This window comes from Chionomys nivalis, chromosome 20 (genome assembly GCF_950005125.1).
Source record: "Chionomys nivalis chromosome 20, mChiNiv1.1, whole genome shotgun sequence".
In the NCBI taxonomy this organism is placed as follows: Eukaryota; Metazoa; Chordata; class Mammalia; order Rodentia; family Cricetidae; genus Chionomys; species Chionomys nivalis.
In genome coordinates this window covers 16,470,599-16,493,385 of record NC_080105.1, presented here as the reverse complement: position 1 = coordinate 16,493,385, position 22,787 = coordinate 16,470,599, and the positions used below count along the sequence as shown (strand labels likewise).

At 35.4% G+C, this 22,787-nt stretch overlaps 1 protein-coding gene across 1 annotated transcript in view; it reads right to left on the bottom strand.

Annotated features, from left to right (window-relative positions):
- Tll1 (tolloid like 1) overlaps positions 1-22,787 on the bottom strand; it is a 185,575-nt gene that overhangs the window by 54,049 nt on the left and 108,739 nt on the right. Inside the window, exons 8-9 of the mRNA XM_057752469.1 lie at positions 17,789-17,913; positions 5,416-5,531 (exon numbers count right to left, since the gene is read on the bottom strand). Coding sequence (XP_057608452.1) covers positions 5,416-5,531; positions 17,789-17,913 — 241 coding nt within the window. The remainder of the gene's footprint in view (positions 1-5,415; positions 5,532-17,788; positions 17,914-22,787) is intronic.

Genomic DNA, 22,787 nt, shown 5'->3' with positions numbered 1-22,787 from the left:
TGAGATCTAATTGCTACTAAACTCCCACCATGATTTCATTCGCTTTCCTTGGTTATTTTTCAAAATTTGGCAATGGTATTACTGGGTTACAAGATTGCAAAGTTATTGACAGCAAATTTTATTTTATATATCACAATATAGATGTACTCTAATAGAATCAGAGATGAATCTGTAAACAGTTGATAAACTTACATGTTATCTTTGGCAATATAATTGTTGGATTGTGAATCATTGTAATGTATAAAGCATAAATAGATGGTTAAAAATGAAAGTTTGCAAAAGGAGAACACTCAAATGGCAGCTTTGAAATGGGATATACAGAAAAAAGGGACTATTCTAAATCTTTTTGAGACATAAGCAATTTGCCCTTGTTCAAAGGTCAATCAATGGTAAGTGACAGACAGATCAATACTGCCTTCTGCCTGGTCACCACAGCTAAATTCTGAACTATGCATGCTTAACTCTTAAAACACCAAGAATCAACTTAGCCTGAATGGGGATCTTTTTACCTGGAGACCCTGGATCCTTAGAACAGAGTTATGAGATGAAAGTCTTTAATTTTGATTGTGGAAAATGTACGTAAAATCCAACTTGCCATCCTCCCTACTCTAAGTGTTTAGTCCTATAATATTGTAGTCTTCATATTCTTTCATAATTATGACCTTATTTTAAAATGAGTATTTTCCCATGTACAAATAATGTGTGTGTGATGCGGGAAATCAAAAGGACAAAATGAAATCTATTGATGGGCTAGCTCCTCATTGAAAATGCTCACTGTCAGAATACACATAGGTCAACATTCCAAGACTGCTATTGCTAATAATGTAGGTACTGTGTCTTTTAGAAGCTTCCAAATACCCCATAGAGATTACTTCACCTTCTTAGTCCTAGACTGTGAACCCTGTCAATCAGATGATAACATAGTTTTCTTCTGTCTGTGTAGGTTTGAGAGATGAGGTGCAAGACATCACCAAAGAGCATCTCCCACATAGAGTGACAGCCAATGACTTCATGTTGTAATGAACAGATCATTGCACTTGTAACTTTGATGGGTTTCTTATTGCTTCTGTTATCTTTACTGAGGGCTTTGAACAACTTTGGTGTCTGAATAACACTACCATTCTCTTGAGCTTCTGGGCTGTAAGTGTCTATTTTAATTTGTATTTGTATTTTAAAGCTTATGCACATAATTTTTACAATTTTTTATATTTCTAATTCAAATCCCTCTTACAATTCTTCGAGTTTATAGAGTCACATTTTCTTCATAAGAATGATATATATTATATAAACTCTAACATCTTATACATTGCTTTATTTTTTCCTGGTTGACTGGAGAAATAGCTGTGGGCACATTCTTATAAATTACTTCAGGATTATTGACAAAAATATTTTTGCAAATTTATTTAAATAATTTTTTATAATATGACTATATCAGAAGTTGCCAATGTCATCAGGCATAACTTTGGCCTTTTTGTTAGCCCATTGATATAAGAAGCTCTTTTGACAATAATACACACACATGCTCCAGATTCCTGACTCTTCCTCATGCTTGTCTACCAGATTTAGATATAATTTACTCAGTATCATTAACACTTTGGCCAGTGTTGCCTTTCTTATGCCAACATGTCACATCTTAAATAAACTTGATCCTGTTTGTAATTCTATTACATTATTACATGAATTTGGAGAAAACTCTATATTTGTAACCCTATAGTGCTTCATTCTGGAAAACACTGCACCATTCTGTCTATTTGAGTTGCTTAGCAAATCTACTGTTTCTAAATTTCATTACATATTAATAACATTTTTATTTGAACACCTCTGGAGTTCTGCTTTAAATATTGCCTCCTCTTTTAAATTTTTCTTTAACATGAGGAAAAACTTAGGTATGTAAATATTAAAAATAGGACATATGTAATGTGAATAGTCCTAGTTACCTAGAGAGTGAGAGTCATGGCTGGAGAGGGGAGTGCATGTTATTTAAATCTAATCTTGTAAAGAAAATAAAGCTGGGAGAATAAAGGCATCAAATAATTGAATATGGATCCATAACACTCAAAGCTGTGAGAAAAGATACAATTCATATATAAGAAAGAACAAAAAAGAAAAAGCAAAGTGGGAGAACACACCCATGTGCAGATAAGATATGTAATAAAAAAATCACAATGATTATAACTTGTTAGAATTGCTGCTATGGGAAAAAGTCATCATGCTGAGTTTATAAGATGATTGACTACATAAAACAGGACATGTGTATAGCAAAAGTTACTCAAAAGAAAGTGTAGGTTATTGGTATCAGACCAAAGGGCTTTAAAATTCTATTCATTTGTTTGTTTGTTTACTTCTTTATTTGGGTTTTGAGATAGGATCTTTTTATATAACCTGGGCAGTCTTTTAACTCTCTATGTAGACCAGGTTGGCATTGTATTCTGCCTCCAAGTGCTGGGATTAAAGGTACACCCCATCATGCCTGGCTTTAAACAGAGTTTTACACTGAACCCTAACTAGAGATATAAATCACCTACATAGTAAAATCAGATAAATCTATCATAAAGATACAATATTCAAAGCATGCAATATTCTACATATATATATACAATAACATGACATAAGTATTTTTTAAAAGAAGAAAACAAGATTACTTCACTTGAAGAAAATCAAAATATAAAACACTGAAGTGTGATTAGGACAATTACAAAACAATGATATACACTGGTACATCTGTATTATCAAATAGCTACAAACAACAGTTAGTCATACAATTTAAAAAACGAATGAAGCAAAGTGCTTGCATGCAGCATTGAACAGAATGTGTTTTTAAAGCAGAGATTATTCTTTATAAGTATTGGTATTGATGAAGGTCACACCAACCAGAAACTATTTCACTGAATGTGGATTAAAAGAGAAATCAATAAGCAAAGAATGCTGACATCACATTGTATAATCAGAAAGAAAATGGTGCTTCAAAATTTTAGGTTTGGAAAAAATCATGAGATAAAATAATTTTAGCATAATAAAAAACAAAATATGAGGTGATTAGTTGCTGGAATTAAGACTAAGTAGACTTGAGAGACATTAAAGTCTCCATTATTTGTAGTGAATAAAATATTCTCAAAATGACTGATATAAACATCACATATCATAAGTATGTACATATACATACATAAATCATATGTATAAAATCACATATCATAAGAAAATAAACACACAAGGTCAGAAAATAAATTAATATTCTTCATTGGCCACTTGCAACAATTTAATGTATTGACCAGTTATCATAAAGAATATAAAGAAAAATAAGATAAAAGATATTACATTTGTTAGTTTCTGGTGAATAATTTCAGAAAATAATTTAATTGGTAATCAGACAAGAGCAGTGAATCAATTTTGAATACTATTTAGATGATGTGTTTCAACAGGATTTGATGGGGGAAATGCCAGTTATTCATTGTTGTAATTTGATGAGTTTTATTACTATTGATCCAAATCTTTTTAAATTCTACAAGATCTTTTTAAAAACTATGGTCAGTTTGATGATTCTGACATAGGACTGCAGCATTTGAAATGCAAAGTCAAGAAGATTACCGTTATGTCAAGGCTAGTCTGTGCTACATGGTGAATGCCAGGCCAGCCAAAGCTACTTGGCAAAACTATATCCCAAAAAGTTACAAAGAAAATAGTTGAAACTATGGTGTTTAAAACATGGAATGGGGCTTATTCAAATAAACTACACAGAAAGTAAATTGAAAACTGTTTAAATTTATTGCAACAGGCATGTAATTTGTAAAGTACAAATATGCATATGACCTATGAGGGCATTCATGTAACCAGTCAGTAATTTTTTTCTAGTAAAAATTGCTTTTTTTTTTCTTCTGGGACTATCACAAGACCCTGGATGGCTACATATGTGTGCCATTTCTTACAACTGCCGAACATCTTTCAGAAGAGCAAAAGTGCAGCAGTGTTATATGAATCCCAATGAGATGTTTAAGTAGTTCCATGTGAACTAAGGGGTCAAATTCAAACAAAAATTTGTAGAAACTAAAGATTCACATGAATATATATTTGTTGATATTAATTAGTATGACATTATTGGGACAATTACAGCCATTATTATCACAATTACAGGCATAAAGTTTGCTTTTAAAAGAGAATCCAGGAAGCAATAGGCTCAGTAATTCCATTTCTTAGCTATTTTTAATTCGATAACCTAACAAAACTAATATAACAAAGAACATTTGTTTTCTTCTTTCTTTTTACACATTTATTTTCATTCTTTTGACTTAAGTGTGCATGCTATAATTTCCCAAGAACAATATTTGTAAAGAAATGTAAGTAAACTACAGTTTTGAATTTTATCCATCTAAAGAGGACTAATTTTTAAATTTTCTTAATAAGAATGGAATTTATAATAGTAACTGGGAAGTATCTTCTCTGATTTCTTTGATTCAAGTTTATTTTAAAAATCATTAGTAGAATTATTCTTTGGGTCAAATGCACATTTAGCAGGTTGTGTCCATACAGTACATATAGACACACAAGCATAGACATGCACACACTCAAGCATCTGAATTTGCTTTTGTAACTCGAGTGGGATATTTTTGCCCCTAATTTCAGGTGACTTGGGGAAATAGGACTCCTTTTCTTCACTGTCCATAATAATATTGACATAAATATTTTCCTTCTGTGTAGATAGGATATTTTCCTTATCTATCATATAAAAATAATTATTGAGAGGTTCTTACAGATGAAGGTCATTTGAGCCTGAGCTTTCTTTGTTTAAAAAAATAATAAAAAGTTTATAAAACAACTATATTTATACAATTTAAGTATGGATGATCAAAATATATGTTTATGCTAACTTTGACACATTTTAAAATACAGGAATTTAATTGTCTTATAGTTTTCAAGTCAATTTCGTTGTCTCTGATTATATGATGCATATACTATCAACAATTCTAATGCATTTAAATATTTTAAATTAAGATTTTCCAAACTTCAAATCTGAGCCATTTCCATTTTAACTGAATATTTGAAGAAAGAAGCAAAAATAAAACCAAGCCTGATAATGCAATACCAGTTGTAATCCCAGCTGTGTGCCAGGCTGAGGAAGAGGGATTAAAAATTAAAGGCCAGCGTGGATTACAGAGGAAGTTTAAAGACAGTCTGGGCAGTTTGCAAGACCCATCTCAAAGTCAAAAATGAAGAGAAGCCATAGCTGCACCTCGTTGCTAAAGTGTGTACCAAGGACTTTTGAGGCTCTGAGCTCAATCTTCAGCATAGCAAATTCATAATAATAATAATAATAATAATAAGCAATATCAGTGAATAAAAAATAAGCAAAATATAGTTTAAAACTTGTGAAATGCTTTACTTAGAGGAGACTGAAGGGGAACTCCTGAGGGTATCAGCTACCTTTTCTCCTGGAGTCACAGACACTCTCCAGATGCAGTGTGTATAAGAAGGGTAGCCATTTGGGAATCCTGGGGAGGAAAGGTTGCCACTGGACTCTTGTAGGGTTTCTCCACAAGCTAAAGGAAAAAAGGCATGAAATTATTTACCAATCATTATGGAAGCCATGGATATATTAAATAGAGCATTAAATAATAATGTATATTTTTATTTCTTTTCTTTTTCTTTCTTATTTTCTTTCTGTAAGCAGTCCTGACCTCTATATCTTCAAACTGAAGACTCCTGAGTCCTCGGACTTCAGGAATGCATCATCCAGACTGACTACCCTTATAAATGAATTGCTTTTTATGTCTCTCTTAGAGAATTTCAGAATGCTTACCGGTGTCACTAAAGATAACCATAAAACAAGACTAGAGGTGATAAATAATTTAGCACATATAAAGTTGCCTTCATGGGAACACATCTCATTCATTCTTACAGCAGACAATTTCAAGGACATCTATATTTATTCAGACTAGAGAAGACCTACATCTGCGTTCCTGCAACCTCAAGAAACTTTCTTCTTTTTCTCACTAATATAATCAATGTGAATGAAGTCTATATTTAACAGTGATGTGTTACAAATTTAAATGGTAATTTCATAGTAATATTCCTATTTAAAATTTTAAATTTAAAAATTCTTATGATAACTAATAAATATCCAATAAAGATGATATAAAATGTCACATACAATAATTCGTAATAAGAAAACAAAAAGTATTATGAAGAGGCAGGAACAATGGCTCAGTGATTAAAAACAATTGTTATTCTTGCAGAAGTCCTAGGTTTAGTCCCCAGCACCCACACTCTGGCTCATAATTCTCTGAGCTATAGTTTATGGGATCTGATGCCCTCTTCAGGTCTCTGTGAGTACCAGGCACTCACATGCAGAGACATACATGTAGGTAAAACACTCATATACCTAAAATAAAAATAAAGACATCTTTAAACGCTATCATGGAAAATACCTGTTTTCTAGAATGTTTTATACATGTTACTCTGCTTTTATTTTTCTTTTCTTCACTAATATGTAAAGATTTCTAGAAGAGTGACTATATAATTTTCTCTTTCTAAGTTTGTCTTATTTTTAAAACTAAGCATCAGTCACCTGGAATTGCAAATTGTCAGCTACAGGGTCTCAAGGCTTGTTGTAGCCCAATGGACACAATTCCATTAGTTTTCCCATAACTTTTGCAATGCAATGCCCCCTGATTCTGGGTGGATTCATTTAAATCTTTAAGAATTTCTTTACCACTTCAACCAGTTATCTCACAACCTTCATTCAATAATCTGAAAACAAAGTGTTTTCCCATGTGAAGGATATTGTACTCAAAACAGAGATATTCCCTGGATCTGAGGCATAACTCTCAGCATGTGAACTCTCATCTCATCAAATACTCAATAAATTATGAATGACTCTGCATATATTGTGTTAAATAAAAAAGATAATGACTCTGGAAACGTATAACAGAGCTATAAAAACAGTCTGATATGATATAAATATTTATATTATCAGCAAATCAGACACTAAGTTTATACAACAAAGTAAGAATGAGCAATGATTATTCTTACAAAGAAGACAGATAAAAGGAATCATAGAATAAAATGAAATGCTTAAGGTCAGAAGCACATAATTTAACATAGTTACTGGATGATCATGGTCCTTGATATGTGCTGTTACAAAGAAATTTGGAAGACTTTATTAATATTGTAACACATACTTCGAATAAAGATGTGTTTAGACGTTAATTAATAATGGGCCAGTTGAATGTGTTTTATGAAAAAATTATATTTTTCCACTTTTTATAAAGAAATTCCATGAGAAATCAAAGCCTTTTAGCCAAAATGAAATTTAGATTGCATTTCCTACAGTAGAATTAAAACAATAAAATATCTGACTCACAAATCTTTACAGACTATACTGTTCTTACTAAAATTAGATTCTCCTAAAGTAAAAACCAAACATAACATAATTTTTAAACTATCACTCTATAAATTACAGCCTGATTACCATGTAAAAAAAATGTAATAGCCTTTCAATTGAAGATTTATTCAGCATTTGAGATTATTTTTCAATAAACATCACTGTTTCTTGTTCACAGTTTCAACCTACCACACCCTTGCTTGACTTATGCTCAAATATAGAAATCAAACTTTGGTATAGTAGCTCACATATGCAATCTCAGCTCTCTCGAGCCTGAGGCAGAAAAAGTACCTTGACTTGGAGGCCAGCCTAAGCTACAGAGTGACACCCTGTCTCAAAATAGCATCATTTAAAACCTGGGGGTGGGGTGGGAAACAACAGTCACAGATGGCACGATTTATTCAAATGCTTGTCCAGTAACAGCAAACACAGGGGTGACAGGGCAATTTTAATTCCAAGCCTCTTACTTAGTAATCTTAAAATACAGCAAATTTTAAAAGCTTTCAATCATATTTCTTGCCCTTTAAAACATATATGTTTCTAATCAGATTTCATGTGGCTTTGTTACGGTCAAAGATAATGGCATGACATTTTTTCATCCTGAAATACTTCTACCTTCAATTAGGAAGACTGAGGGATGAGAGCATGATTGTATAGGTGAAGATTCAAACAACTGCCTCAATAATAGTTGGGGAAATGAAAATAATGAAATATAATGAGATAAATTCTTGTTCTTGCTTGTAGTGCTGGAGTTTCAACCTGGGACATTGTGTATACAAGAAAACCAGAAAAATCCCAGCCTTTCTCTTTTTAAAACTTGTGGCCAGGCTGACCCAGAAAAGATTTGAACTTGCAATCCTCCTGTCTCTGCATCTCAAGTAGTTGAGATTGAAAACCTGAACAAAATCTCCCAAGAGACAGTTTTTATGATCAGTGTTCCAAAAAAATCCAACAGTAAAAGTAAAAATCTTTACCATATGGCTCACTCACATTTGAGTTAGATATTTCATGTACATCCTTCTTTAATATAAAGATTCCAATTTTATAATATAAAATGGAGTATTTTTAAGAAACTACAGCCTCATCTTTTTAATAATGAAGCTAAATTTATGATAGACTTCTTAATCATCTATAAATATTTGTCCTGACAAATGTCTAAAGTTTCCAACAAATATCAAAAATTCCCCTTCTCCAAAATTTTTAGGAACAAATCTATAGTTTTACTCAGGTTATGAAAACATAAGTATCTATACAATAAGAATATATTTAACAACTTAGGGTCCCTTAATGCATTACAATTATCCATTTCAGTTTCCTTCAAACTTTGAATTTTTGATTTTTTTATTTGAAATGTTTCTCAAAAACTGGTGGTGGCTACATATATAGCTCAGACAAAAAAATGCCTGCCTAGAATTCTTGAAGTCCTGCCCACATAACCAGGTGGGTTCACTACATGTGTATAGTTCCAGAACATGGCGGAGGGAGGCAGGAGGATCAAAGCTTACATCATCCTTGGCTATGAACCAAGTTTGAGGTTGTCAACAAGATACCATGTTTGTACTTGTTCCTCCATGAGATTCCCTTTCCATGCAGTGTTTTACACACACACACACACACACACACTATATATATAAAATCTGATTATATATATATATATATATATATATATATATATATAATCAGATTTTCTTTTCTTTGTCTTCAACATCCAGCACACTAGCTTTCACATAATGAATCTGGTTTATTCATTCATATCAATTGAGCACCTAATTTATAGCATGTTTTAATGTCAACGAGTTCCTGGGAGATCTTATAGTCTAGTGTGGGAAATAACAGATAAAGTAACAATTATGAGAATAAGATATGAGGGCAATGGTCAAACAATTGTTTTGCAACTGTGGGGAAATAGAGAATCGGGGACATTTGACTAGGAAGACATAAAGAGTGCAAGTTTTCAGTGTTCCAAATGAATTAAGATGCCAAAGCAAATGACATCATGATTCTAAGAGAAGGAAATGGTGAGAGGCAAGGTTGTAGAGCAATGCCTTTGAAGAGGCTGAAAAGAGAAACAGGACAAGTTTGGAAGATGATCACTTGAAAGGGAAGTTAAACTTTTCTTAAAGATGTGAGAAGAAAGAGTTGCATTTTGAATGTCACTTGGACAGCATTGCTGGAATTAGAAGAGGCAAAGAGAATGAAGAATGGGGAAAAGTCAACTGAAGACTGGCTACTATTAATGCAATGAGAGAGATTCATACCCAGATGTGAGTGCACATCTGGACACCGAGAAAGCAGGAATCCAAGAGCCAGATGACTACCCAAAAACAGAGGGAGAAGGAAAGTGGGATCTCTCTAGCATTCTGCTTTGGGCTATGGGATGGGGTGTGCTACTGTTCACTGATGAGGAAAAGTGTGCTGGGCAGAAGAATAAATGCACCCATGAAATAGCAAGAGAAAATGAATGAATGATAATCATAAGTTTTTTTCAATATATTTTAGGCAATAATTGTGTGTGTAACTGTAATAACGGATTACAAGAAATATTTTCAATATATATTCCTTATTCCTATGAAATTAGATAATGCTTATTTGAAGAAATTAACAACATATACATTGTGTATACTATTTTAATATTTTAAGCTATTTTCTGTTTTCTTGAGGAGGAAGCAATGGTGTTTACAACAAGCTCACTAGAAACTCTTTCTTTTGGAAGAGGGTACAATTGTCACAGACTATATAAGCCACAGCCTTGTGTATCCCAAGCATCCAATTACTGTCTATATTCACCAATACAATTTTAATAAAAGTAAGAATAAGGTAAACTCAGTAGGATTGTGCAATTTGACACATGTCTTGGCCTTTGTGATGCAAGAGCTGTAAAGAACATCTCACTTTTCACAGTGCCTTAAAAACCCATGATAGCTTTCTCATGGATCATGAGCTTGCATGAACAATTGATCTTACTGCATTAATCAACGCTATCAGTTTTGGTTCATTTATGGCATTTTCCTTAGTAAACTCACAGGTGAAAGCTACATCTAATTATAATTCATAAGAATATGAATAACTGATATAAGTAAGAATAAAAGGCTGATAACCATAGTGTCATCATTTTTCACAAATTCTTAATGATGTTTCAATAAATCTACTTTCAAATGCACCTCTCATGTGATTCCGAGTGTGACATATACATGCATGTTATCTAGAGAAATAACCAAAGTGGTTTCATACAGAAAGTGCCCATTGTGGTTGATATTAATTATGTAATTTATCAAATGTCACAGGACAAATGGTTTGTCATGTGTTTCTGTCACAGTGGCATCATTGTCTTCTAAAACTCTTTGCTATGAAATTAGTGACAAACATAAAAATAAAGTAATGCTGTATACAAATATGTAATGTCCATTTACACATTTATCAATTTATTTCAGTATTCAGGATTACGTCTAGGACCTTGACATATTAGTATTCCTCTACCACTGGCATAAATCCCCTACTTTCAGATGGATTCCTCACCAAGATTCCCAAGTGGACATTGAACTCAACCTGACACATTCCGACTTTATGATTCTCTTTTTTTATCTTCCTAATACCTGGCATGTCAGACCTGTGTTACAAGATTTAACACATTTTAAAGTGTATTTATTTAAATATGAATCTAACATGAGTATCATGAAATAAACTAATCAATGACATTAAGTAGAATGATTTTCAGCATATATGAGAATTGATAAGCAGATAGTATATATTCAAAAATATTAAAGATTATTTTCAATGTTGAATCATTAAGATACAAAGATTTTAAGCGCAGGTTTAAATTGTAACTATATAAATCTCTTGAACATTTAAGAGGCCTAGATTTTAGGACATCTATTACAGTAAAATTTTAAAGAACATTCTTAAAGTTTTCCTCCAGAAAATTTGATTTCAACAACAAAACCTCTTCTCTTAGAAAAGGTCTAATAAAATCTATTGTCTCAAATCAGTAAATTAATGTCATCATCGATACTGAATTAGAAACATCCTAGTCATTCCCTGCGATTATTCAACTGATTCACTTTTTTCTTGCTTGTACTCCAGGTGTGTTTCTCTAGTTTTTAATCTATTCAAAGAGTCTATGCCATATGTCCATGAACACGTTTTAATTTTTGAAAATGAACCAACTTGCATTCTCTTATTTCCTAGAAAGAAAGTATCTATGATCAACTCCATATTTCATGGCTGATTTAATGTAAGAACCCACAAATATTCAGTATTTGAATAGTTTTTTTAAGTATTGTCCTAAAATTGTGATTAATGTGTCTATAATAGTCTCAATTTTCTGAAAAATTTATTACTACCTCTGAGGCCATTTATGAGTTTAACTATGAGTCCAAATTTCAGAAGTATATTTTAAAAATTCCTACTGGGGTAAGAGAAGCTTCAGCAAACAATCTTTTTTCATTAATTTATTTATTTATTAAAGATTTCTGTCTCTTCCCCGCCACAGCCTCCCTTATCCCTCCCCCTCCCCCAAACAACTCCCCCTCTCTCATCAGCCCTAAGAGCAGTCAGGGTTCCCTGCCCTGTGGGGAGTCCAAAAACCTCCCACCTCCTTCCAGGTCTAGGAAGGTGAACATCCAAAGAGCCTAGGCTCCCACAAAGCCAGTACATGCAGTAGGATCAAATCCCAGTGCCATTGTTCTTGACTTTTCAGCAGTCCTCATTGTCTGCTATGTTCAGTGAGTCCGGTATTATCCCTAGCTTTTTCAGACCCAGTCCAGCTGGCCTTGGTGAGTTCCCGAAAGAACATCCCCATTGTCTCAGTATGTGGGTGCACCCCTCATGGCCCTGAGTTCCTTGCTCGTGCTCTCTCTCCTTCTGCTCCTGGATGGACCTTGGGGTTGTAGTCTGGTGCTCCAAAGTGGGACTCTGTCTCTGTATCCTTTCATTGCCTGATGAAGGTTAATATCCAGGAGGATGTCTATATATTTTTCTTTGGGTTTTAGCTTCTCTAGGATCACGAATTGTAGGCTCAATGTCCTTTATTTATGACTAGAAACCAAATATGAGTGAGTACATCCCATGTTCCTCTTTTTGGGTCTGGCTTACCTCACTCAGGATAGTGTTTTCTATTTCTGTCCATTTGCATGCAAAATTCAAGAAGTCATTGTTTTTTACTGCTGAGTAGTACTCTAATATGTATATATTCCATACTTTCTTCATCCATTCTTCCATTGAAGGGCATCTCGGTTGTTTCCAGGTTCTGGATATTACAAACAATGCTGCTGTGAACATAGTTGAGCATATATTTTTGTTGTATGATAGGGCATCTCTTGGGTACATTCCCAAGAGTGGTATTGCTGAGTCCAGGGGTAGGTTGATCCCAAATTTACTGAGAAACCGCCACACTGCTTTCCAAAGTGGTTGCACAAGTTTGCATTCCCACCAGCAATGGATGAGTGTACCCCTTTCTCCACAACCTCTCCAGCAAAGGCTATCATTGGTGTTTTTGATTTTAGCCATTCTGACAGGTGTAAGATGGTATCTTAAAGTTGTCTTGATTTGCATTTCCCTGATTGCTAAGGAAGTTGAGCATGACCTTAAGTGCCTTTTGGCCATTTGAAGTTCTTCTGTTGAGAATTCTCTGTTCAGCTCATTGCCCCATTTCATAATTGGGTTGATTAGCCCTTTATGGTCTAGTTTCTTGAGTTCTATATATTTTGGAGATCAGACCTTTGTCAGTTGCAGGGTTGGTGAAGATCTTCTCCCAGTCAGTGGGTTGCCTTTCTGTCTTAGGGACAGTGTCTTTTGCTTTACAGAAGCTTCTCAGTTTCAGGAGATCCCATTTATTCAATGAGGCCCTTAATGTCTGTGCTGCTGGGGTTATACGTAGGAAGTGGTCTCCTGTGCCCATGTGTTGTAGAGTACTTCCCACTTTCTCTTCTATCAGCTTCAGTGTGTTCAGATTGATATTGAGGTCTTTAATCCATTTGGACTTGAGTTTTCTACATGGTGATAGACATGGATCTATTTTCATTCTTCAACAGATTGACATCCAGTTTTGCCAGCACAATTTGTTGAAGATGCTCTCTTTTTTCCATTGTATACTTTTTGCTCCTTTATCGAAAATCAGCTGTTCATAGGTTTGTGGGTTAAAGTCCGGGTCTTCTATTCGATTCCATTGGTTTACTTCTCGGTTTTTATGCCAATACCAAGCTGTTTTCAGTACTGTTCCTCTGTAATAGAGGTTGAAGTCAGGGATGGTAATGCCTCCAGACGATCCTTTATTGTATAAGATTGTTTTGGCTATCCTGGGTTTTTTGTTTTTCCATATAAAGTTGATTATTGTCTTCTCAAGGGCTGTGAAGAATTTTGATGGGATTTTGATGGGGATTGCATTGAATCTATAGATTGCTTTTGGGAGAATTGCCATTTTTACTATATTGATCCTCCCAATCCAAGAGCAATGGACATCCTTCCATTTTCTGGTGTCCTCTTCAATTTCTTTCTTCAAAGACTTAAAGTTCTTGTCAAGTAGATCTTTCACTTCCTTGGTCAGAGTTACCCCAAGATATTTTATGCTATCGTGAAAGGTGATGCTTCTCTGATTTCCCTCTCTGCTTCCTTATTCTTAGTGTATAGGAAGGCAACTGATTTCTTGGAGTTGATCTTGTATCCTGCCACATTACTAAAGGTGTTTATCAGCTGTAGGAGTTCTTTGGTAGAGTTTTGGGGATCGCTTATGTATACTATCATATCATCTGCAAATAACGAAAGTTTAACTTCTTCTTTTCCAATACGAATCCCCTTAATACCCTTATGTTGTCTTATTGCTATTGCTAGAACTTCAAGCACTATATTGAAGAGGTATGGAGAGAGTGGAAAGCCTTGGCGTGTTCCTGATTTTAGTGGGATGGCTTTGAGTTTTCCTCCATTTAATTTAATGTTAGCTGTCGGCTTGCTGTAAATAGCTTTTATTATATTTAGGTATGACCCTTGTATCCCTAGTCTCTCCAGGACCTTTATCATAAAGGGATGTTGGGTTTTGTCGAATGCTTTTTCAGCATCTAATGAAATGATCATATGGTTTTTTCTTTCAGTATATTTATATAATGGATTACATTGATAGATTTGCGTATGTTGAACCAGCCCTGCATCTCTGGGATGAAGCCTACTTGATCATAATGGATAATTTTTCTAATGTGTTCTTGGATTCGGTTTGCCAGTATTTTATTGAGAATTTTTGCGTCGATGTTCATGAGTGAGATTGGCCTGTAATTCTCTTTCTTGGTTAAGTCTTTGTGAGGTTTTGGTATCAGCGTGACTGTAGCTTCATAAAAGGAATTTGGTAATGACTCTTCTGTTTCTATATTGTGAAATACATTAAGGAGTATAGGTATTAGCTCTTCTTGGAAGTTCTGGTAGAATTCCGCATTGAAACCATCTGGTCCTGGGCTTTTTTTGGAAGGGAGGTTTTTGATAACAGCTTCTAATTCTTCGCGACTAACAGGTCTATTGAGATTGTTCACCTGGTCTTGGTTTAACTTTGGTATATGGTACTTATCTAAAAAAATGTCCATTTCTTTTGCATTTTCCAGTTTTTTGGCATACAGGCTTTTGTAGTAAGATCTAATGATTCTCTGAATTTCCTCTGTGTCTGTGGTTACATCTCCTTTTTCATTTCTGATCTTATTTATTTGCGTGTTCTCTCTCTGTCGTTTAATTAGTTTGTATAGGGGTTTGTCAATCTTATTAATTTTCTCTAAGAACCAACTTTTTGCTTCATTGATTCTTTGGATTGTTTTCTGTGTTTCTATTTTGTTGATTTCAGCCCTGAGTTTGATTATTTCCAGTCTTCTACTCCTCTTAGGTGCGTCTGCTTCTTTTTTTTCTAGAGCTTTCAGGTGTGCTATTAAATCTCCAATGTATGCTTTCTCCGTTTTCTTTAAGTGGGCACTTAGTGCTATGAACTTTCCTCTTAGCACTGCTTTTAATGTGTCCCATAGGTTTGAGTATGTTGTCTTTTTATTTTCATTAATTTCAAGGAAAACTTTAATTTCTTTCTTAATTTATTCCTTGACCCAGGTGTGGTTCAGTAGTTGACTTTTCAGTTTCCATGAGTTTTTCGGCTTTCTGGGGGTAGCATTGTTGTTGTCTTCTAACTTTAATCCATGGTGATCTGATAAGACACAGGTGGACACTGCTATTTTTTGTATCTGTGGAGGTCTCCTTTGTTACCAAGTATGTGGTCAATTTTTGAGAAGGTTCCATGAGCTGCAGAGAAGAAGGTATAGTCTTTCCTATTTGGGTCGAGTGTTCTATAGATGTCTGTTAAGTCCATTTGCTTCATTACCTCCAATAATTCTCTTAGTTCTCTATTAGGTTTCTGTCTGATTGACCTGTCCATTGCTGAGAGAGGTGTGTTGAAGTCTCCTACTACTAGTGTGTGTGGTTTGATGTCTGCCTTGAGTTTTAGTAATATTTCTTTTACATAAGTGGGTGCTTTTATATTAGGGGCATAGATATTCAGAGAAAGATATTCCTTTGAATATTCAAGAAGCATACAGAACACCTAATAGACTGGATCAAAAAAAAAATCCCCTCGCCATATAATAATCAAAACACAAAACATACAGATTAAAGAAAGAATATTAAGAGCTGCAAAGGAAAAAGGCCAAGTAACTTATAAAGGTAAACCGATCAGACTTACACCTGACTTCTCTATGGAAACCATGAAAGCCAGAAGGTCCTGAATAGAGGTACTACAGAAATTAAGAGACCATGGATGCAAGCCCAAGCTACTATACCCAGCCAAGCTATCATTCACTATCAATAGAGAAAACAAAACATTCCAGGATAAGAACAAATTCAAACAATGCGTAGCCACAAATCCAGCCTTACAGAAAGTAATAGAAGGAAAATCACAACCGAAGGAATCCAATATTGCCAGCACTGCCTACAATAACTAAGGCATCTAGCGACCCTTCACCAGCACAACTCAAAGAAGGGAGACACACAAACTCTACTAACAAAAACAGTAAGTATAACCGGAGTAAACAACTACTGGTCATTAATATCACTTAATATTAATGGACTCAATTCACCTATAAAAAGGCACAGGCTAAGAGATTGGATACGAAAACAGGATCCAACATTCTGCTGCTTACAAGAAACACATCTCAACCACAAAGACAGGCATCTACTCAGAGTAAAGGGTTGGGAAAAAGTTTTTCAAGCAAACGGGCCTAAGAAACAAGCAGGAGTGGCCATACTAATTTCTAACAAAACTGACTTCAAACTAAAATCAATCAGAAGAGATCGAGATGGACATTTTATACTCATAACAGGAACAATTCATCAGCAAACAATCTTATAAAAGCTTTTTGTTTGACAATATCAGAGACTAAGCTGAGATATACTAGAGGTATATGCAATCCAAACACTTTCCATTTGGATTACAGGGATTCTTTTCTTGTTTCGTTAAGGCACTAATATGTATTATTCCTTTAGGACTTTTTTTGTGGGGGTTGGATTTTTGAGACAGGATTTCTTTGTGTAACTGCCCTGTCTGTCCTGGAACTCACTTTGTAGACTATGATGGCCTGGAAGTCCTCTTGAGTGCTGGGATGAAAGGTGAACACCACCATGCCCTGTCCATTAGGACATTCTAAATTAAGAACTTTCATTAATCATCCTATTTAATTTTATTTGACAGATCCCTAGTAACAAGGTTGACAATAACTCTTACAGAATATATTTATAAATCCTTACTAATAAAAATTTTAATTTATGTCCTGCTGATGATGGTCTTTTGAATACAGATCATTCAGAATCCAACAATGTGGGGAGTACCTATTGATGCATCCCTATGCGTGTGTGAGTTCTACCCATGTAAACATAGAGAGGCCAAAGGAAGACGCCTTGAGTCAAAGGTCTTTCACTGTATCAGAAACTCCTGACTGGACGAGCTGGTTGTTCTGCAAGCTTGAAACCACCTGTCTCTTGTTCCTCAATGCTGGGGCTACAGACACACACAGCTTGCTTAGATATGTAAGTGGGTGCTGGGGATTCAAACTCAGGTCTTTGTGATTGTACTGTAAGTGCTTTCACATATCAAGCCCCTTTTCATTTCCCAGAACTTGATTGTGAAAGAAAGCCTATTCTTCTTAATATTGGCACAGACAGGCATTTGACTACAAAATTGCCTATTTAGTAGTGGCAAGCAATTGCTTGATGCTTTTTGACTTCTGGCAACTTGTTTCCATCACAACATTCTAAAATTCTCATTATCCTCATTTAGATTGCTGAATTGGAAATGTGCATGCCATTTGTGAAAATAGAAATGGACAGGAGAATAGTTGAGGAAATCAAGGCCTCTCTCTGGTGAAGCTCGGGGATGAATACAAATCTCCTGTGCTTGTTGTGTAGTACCTGGACACCGATACAGCTTTCTTGCTTGTGCAATGTCTCCTTTGCTTAACCGGGTCCGTTGACCAATTGCAGGACGAATGCCATTGTCATCACGAGAAGGGAGTATTGTGTCCAGAAACATCCCCCTGGAAAAGCAGAAGCAAACCATACCTAAGTCACCAAATTAGAAGTAATGTAGCCATAACAAACATACTGGTTACTGCTTCTAAATCTCATCAGTAGTTATAGTAGGCTGAACTTAAGGCAGAATATGAGGTTTTCAAAACACTCTAATCAGAGCAGGGAAAGTGTGTAAAAATGGGTTTAACTTCCAGAAAGTCAGGAGTACATTTTTTTAGATATGTGTTATATGTTTTTAAAACTAAGGCTTATTTGACAATAATGCACAAAGGACATTGTGACTTTTGTTTTATTTCCCCATATTGATCCAAGAATCTTTTAGATCACCAGATTGCCAAAAAAAAAAAAATGAGGTTACTAAAAAATTCAAGAGCAAAAAGTTAAAGTAAAATTTTAGTTAAACTAGCCAAAGCTAACTCTTTCTGAATATTACTATCCAGATTTATTTATATTTAGTAATTCTAAATATTACTTCCGCTTATGTTGAACAAAATAAGAACCTCTGTAATCAATTATAGATGACATATAAATCAATCAAATGCACATATTATTTATCAAGATAAAATCAATAAATAAAAATTACTGATGGCTTATTAAACATTAGCTACAGATAAAAACCTTTTGGACTCAAAGTTGTGATATTTTCCGAATATGCACTAAAAATATATTCTAACTTTGTGATGTAAATCAAACATTTATAACCCAGAAGAAATGGTGAATGGACTGGAAAAGCATTCAAAATGGTTAGAAGTCTTGATGTATACATGAATTTTTAAGGAAAAAAAAATCAGAATAGAAGATTTTTCACTTCTAAGTTAATTAATGAAAATATAAAAATATTTTAAGTTGGGATAAGCAAAGAGATATTCTATTCCAAAGTATGAAGCTGAACATATTGCTCTTGAATTGCAGATCATAGAACAGCATTTTTGGCTCCATTTATCCTTCCATTATAAAACATTTATTAAGCACAGTTCTCGGCCTGAATTTACAACAGTAAATTAAACAAACTGGAGATGTGCCTTTGTGAAGCCATTATACTGTGAGAGGGATGTAAATCAAAATCACAGCACAGTGTCCTCCCGCCCTTGGCTTGACTCTTGCTAGCAAGAGAACACAAAGGAAAAGGCTCTTGGGAGGCCCCGAAGGATGGACAGCTTTGCCTACTTAGTGGGATTACAAAATGGCAGAAATCAAAACTTAAACATCAAACTAAAATGTGACTTTACATTACAGCTTCCTGGGATGACAGGGGAAGCAATGGGAAGCAACCCCTCTCAGATATATCTGTGAACCCTGCTCATCACAGTGCTACGTAGGACACCAGAAAGTGGAAGCAAATCCAGGGACCTAGTGTCCACTGATGTGTATGTTTGTGTTCATCCACATACATACAAACACACACACACACATGCACACGAACACACAAACACACGTTCACATGCACAAACAGACAAACACATGAAAAGAAACACACAGACACACGTGCACACACAGACGCATACAACATACACACACACAACAATATTATTCAGCAGTGTCATGGAAATGAACCATGCTGCAGTAAATCTGAAGGAAATCCCAAATGTAACATGGTGGTCACAAATGGACAAGCACATGTGATTTCAATTAAAGAAAGTGTCCAAAATAGTTTAATTCACAGAATTTGGAAATAAAACTATACTCAAGGTGCTGGGAGGGTAAACAAAAAGGGGGAGCAGGGCTGTCTAACAGGCACCACCATTTCTATTTTGAGACATAAAACATTCTGGGGATGTGTTTTATAACAGTAAATATATTTAACACTATTAAAGCAAACAGCTTAACATGGTTGAAATGATAAATTTTTATTATATAGTTTTGACATAATTAAAAACATCAGTTTCAAATACTTTTGAGGAGCCAAAATTGTCATTTCCTGAAATTATTTGTTTAAATATGCTATGAAGCAATCTCTTTTTTTTTTTTTTTTTTTTTTTTTTTTTTTTTTTTTAAGGTTGTCATAGAATATAACTTTATTGTTTGGCCTGAGGGAATCGACATCTAGACCATGTGACAATGTGAATATTACTTACATATTTTTTTTTTATTTTTTTTATTTTTTTTTTTTACTTATTTATTTATTTTTATTCTTTTTTAATTAAAATTTCCACCTGCTCCCCATTTCCCATTTCCCTCCCCTCCTCCCAAATATTGCCCTCCCCCCACTTCCCTCCCCCTATCCCCACTCCTCTTCTCCTCCCCCCACTCCATTCCCCCTCCCTCTCGTTACTGAAGAGCAGTCCAAATTCCCTGCCCTGCGGGAAGACCAAGGTCCTTCTATCTACGTCCAGAAAGGTGAGCGTCCAAACAGGCTAAGCTCCCACAAAGCCAGTTCATGTATTAGGATCGAAACCTAGTGCCATTGTCCTTGGCTTCTCATCAGTCTTCATTGACCGCCATGCTCAGAGAGTCCGGAATCAACCCATGCTTATTCAGTCCCAGACCAGCTGGCCTTGGTATATATCCTATCTAAGGGAGCCATCTTAGGGTTGGCAAGAGACTTGACTCTTGAGGGGTTCGCAGGTGTCCAGGAATATGTCCCCAGCTGGTACCCTGGGCAACTAAGGAGAGGGAACCTGAAATGACCCTATCCTATACTGATGAATATCTTGCATATCACCTTAGAACCTTCATCTGGCGATGGATCGAGGTAGAGACAGAGTCTCAATTTGGAGCAACGGTCTGAGCTCTTAAGGTCCAAATGAGGAGCAGAAGGAGGGAGAACATGAGCAAAAAATCAGGACCACGAGGGATGCACCCACCCACTGTGACAGTGGAACTGATTTATTGAAAACCAGACTCTCTTATCATGGCAGACTGATAAGAGAGTCTGATAAGAATCCAAGGACAATGGCACTGGGTTTTGATCCTACTGCATGCACTGGCTTTGTGGGATGCTCATCTTCCTAGACCTGGATGGAGGAGGGAGGACCTTGGACTTCACACAGGGCAGGGAACCCTGTCTGCTCTTCGAACTGGAGAGGGGGGAAGAGGAGTGGGGGAAGGGGGATGGAAATGGGAGGCGGGGAGGAGGCGGAAATTTTTAATAATAATAAAAAAGAACAGACAGGAGGTCCAATAGAACTGAATAGAAGACCCGGATATTAATCCACACACCTTCTAACAACTGATTTTTGACAAAGAAGCAAAAAAAAAATCAAATGGGAAAAAGAAAGCACATTTAACAAATGGTGCTGGCATAAATGAATATCAACACATAGAAGAATGAAAATAGATCCATATCCTTCACCAGGCACAAAACTCAAGTTGAAATGCATCAAAGATGTCAACATAAAGTCAGCCACACTAAACCTCATAGAAGAGAAAGTGGGAAGTACACTTGAACACTTTGGCACAAGGAAACCACTTCCTAAATATATCCCCAGTAGCGCAGACATTGAGGAAACAATTGATGAGAAACAGGTTTTTGTTTATCACTGTAGTGTTGAGAGTCTCTGCTTCAGGATTCAAAGGAAAGTTTTTTGTATCCTACTCTTTGTGGAAGCATTTTTAATGCAAGAAAAATGTCTAGATTCTTGAAGAAGTAATACTTAGTTTGCAAGACAATGGTGGGTTAGACAAAATTTCTTAGTCTATTTGTTTAGTTTTTAAGACATGTGGTTGGGCGTTGCCACAAAGATCTGTGCCCTTCATAGTGATCAGTGCTGAATGCAGGCATGGCAGTCTTCAGTGAATTTCATTGGTTGCATAGAAAACTTCTAATTATGTGTTCATGCTCACAGACAGTTGCCACTCTCAGCCTTTAACAGAGAAGTTTCTCTTTCTAGTGTACGACTGTGAACACAGAGACTACGGCTGCAAAGGTTCTGATAATTTAAGACATTGATAGTTAAGCACACAAGCCTAAAGAAGACATTTACACCACCCACTCCCTTCAAGGTTGAAGGAGCACTGTGAAAGAGGGAATGGCAAAGATAGAGGAAGATGGGGAGATGACCTGTGAAATGTCATCCACTCCATAATACACAGCCATGCTGAGCATAATATTCAGTGACCAAGTAAGTCAGGTTCAAATTGCAACTCTTTTCCATTCTGGTTGTATGATGTTAAATAAGCTAGCAGTGAGACCAGAATGCCAATAACTCTGGCCTCTTAGGGCAAAGACATGAATACCCCAAAAGACCTACAGGGAATTCAGTCTTTATGAGACTTTTCAAAGGTCAGCAATGGACAGGTCAATCAAACAGAAACCTAACAGAGAAATAAGAGGATTAAGGGAGGTAATGAATCAAATGGACTTAACAGACATCTATAGAACATTCCACCCAAATAGGAAAGAATATACCTTCTTCTCTGCAGCTCATGGAACCTTCTCGAAAATAGACCACATACTCGGTAACAAAGCAAACTTACACAGTTACAAAAAAATATCGGTAACCACCTGTGTCTTATCAGATCACCATGGATTAAAGTTAGAATTCAACAACAATGCTATCCCCAGAAAGCCTATGAACTCATGGAAACTGGACAGTCAACTACTGAACCTCACCTGGATCAAGGAAGAAATAAAGAAAGAAATTAAAGTCTTTCTTGAATTCAATGAAAACGAAGACTCAACATACTCAAACCTATGGGACACTATGAAAGCAGTGCTAAGAGGAAAATTCATAGCATTAAGTGCCCACTTAAAGAAAACGGAGAAAGCACACATTGGAGACTTAATAGCCCACCTGAAAGCTTTAGAAAAAAAAGAAGCAGACTCACCTAGGAGAAGTAGAAGACTGGAAATAATCAAATTGAGGGCTGAAATCAACAAAATAGAAACACAGAAAACAATCCAAAGAATCAATGAAACAAAAAGCTGGTTCATGGAGAA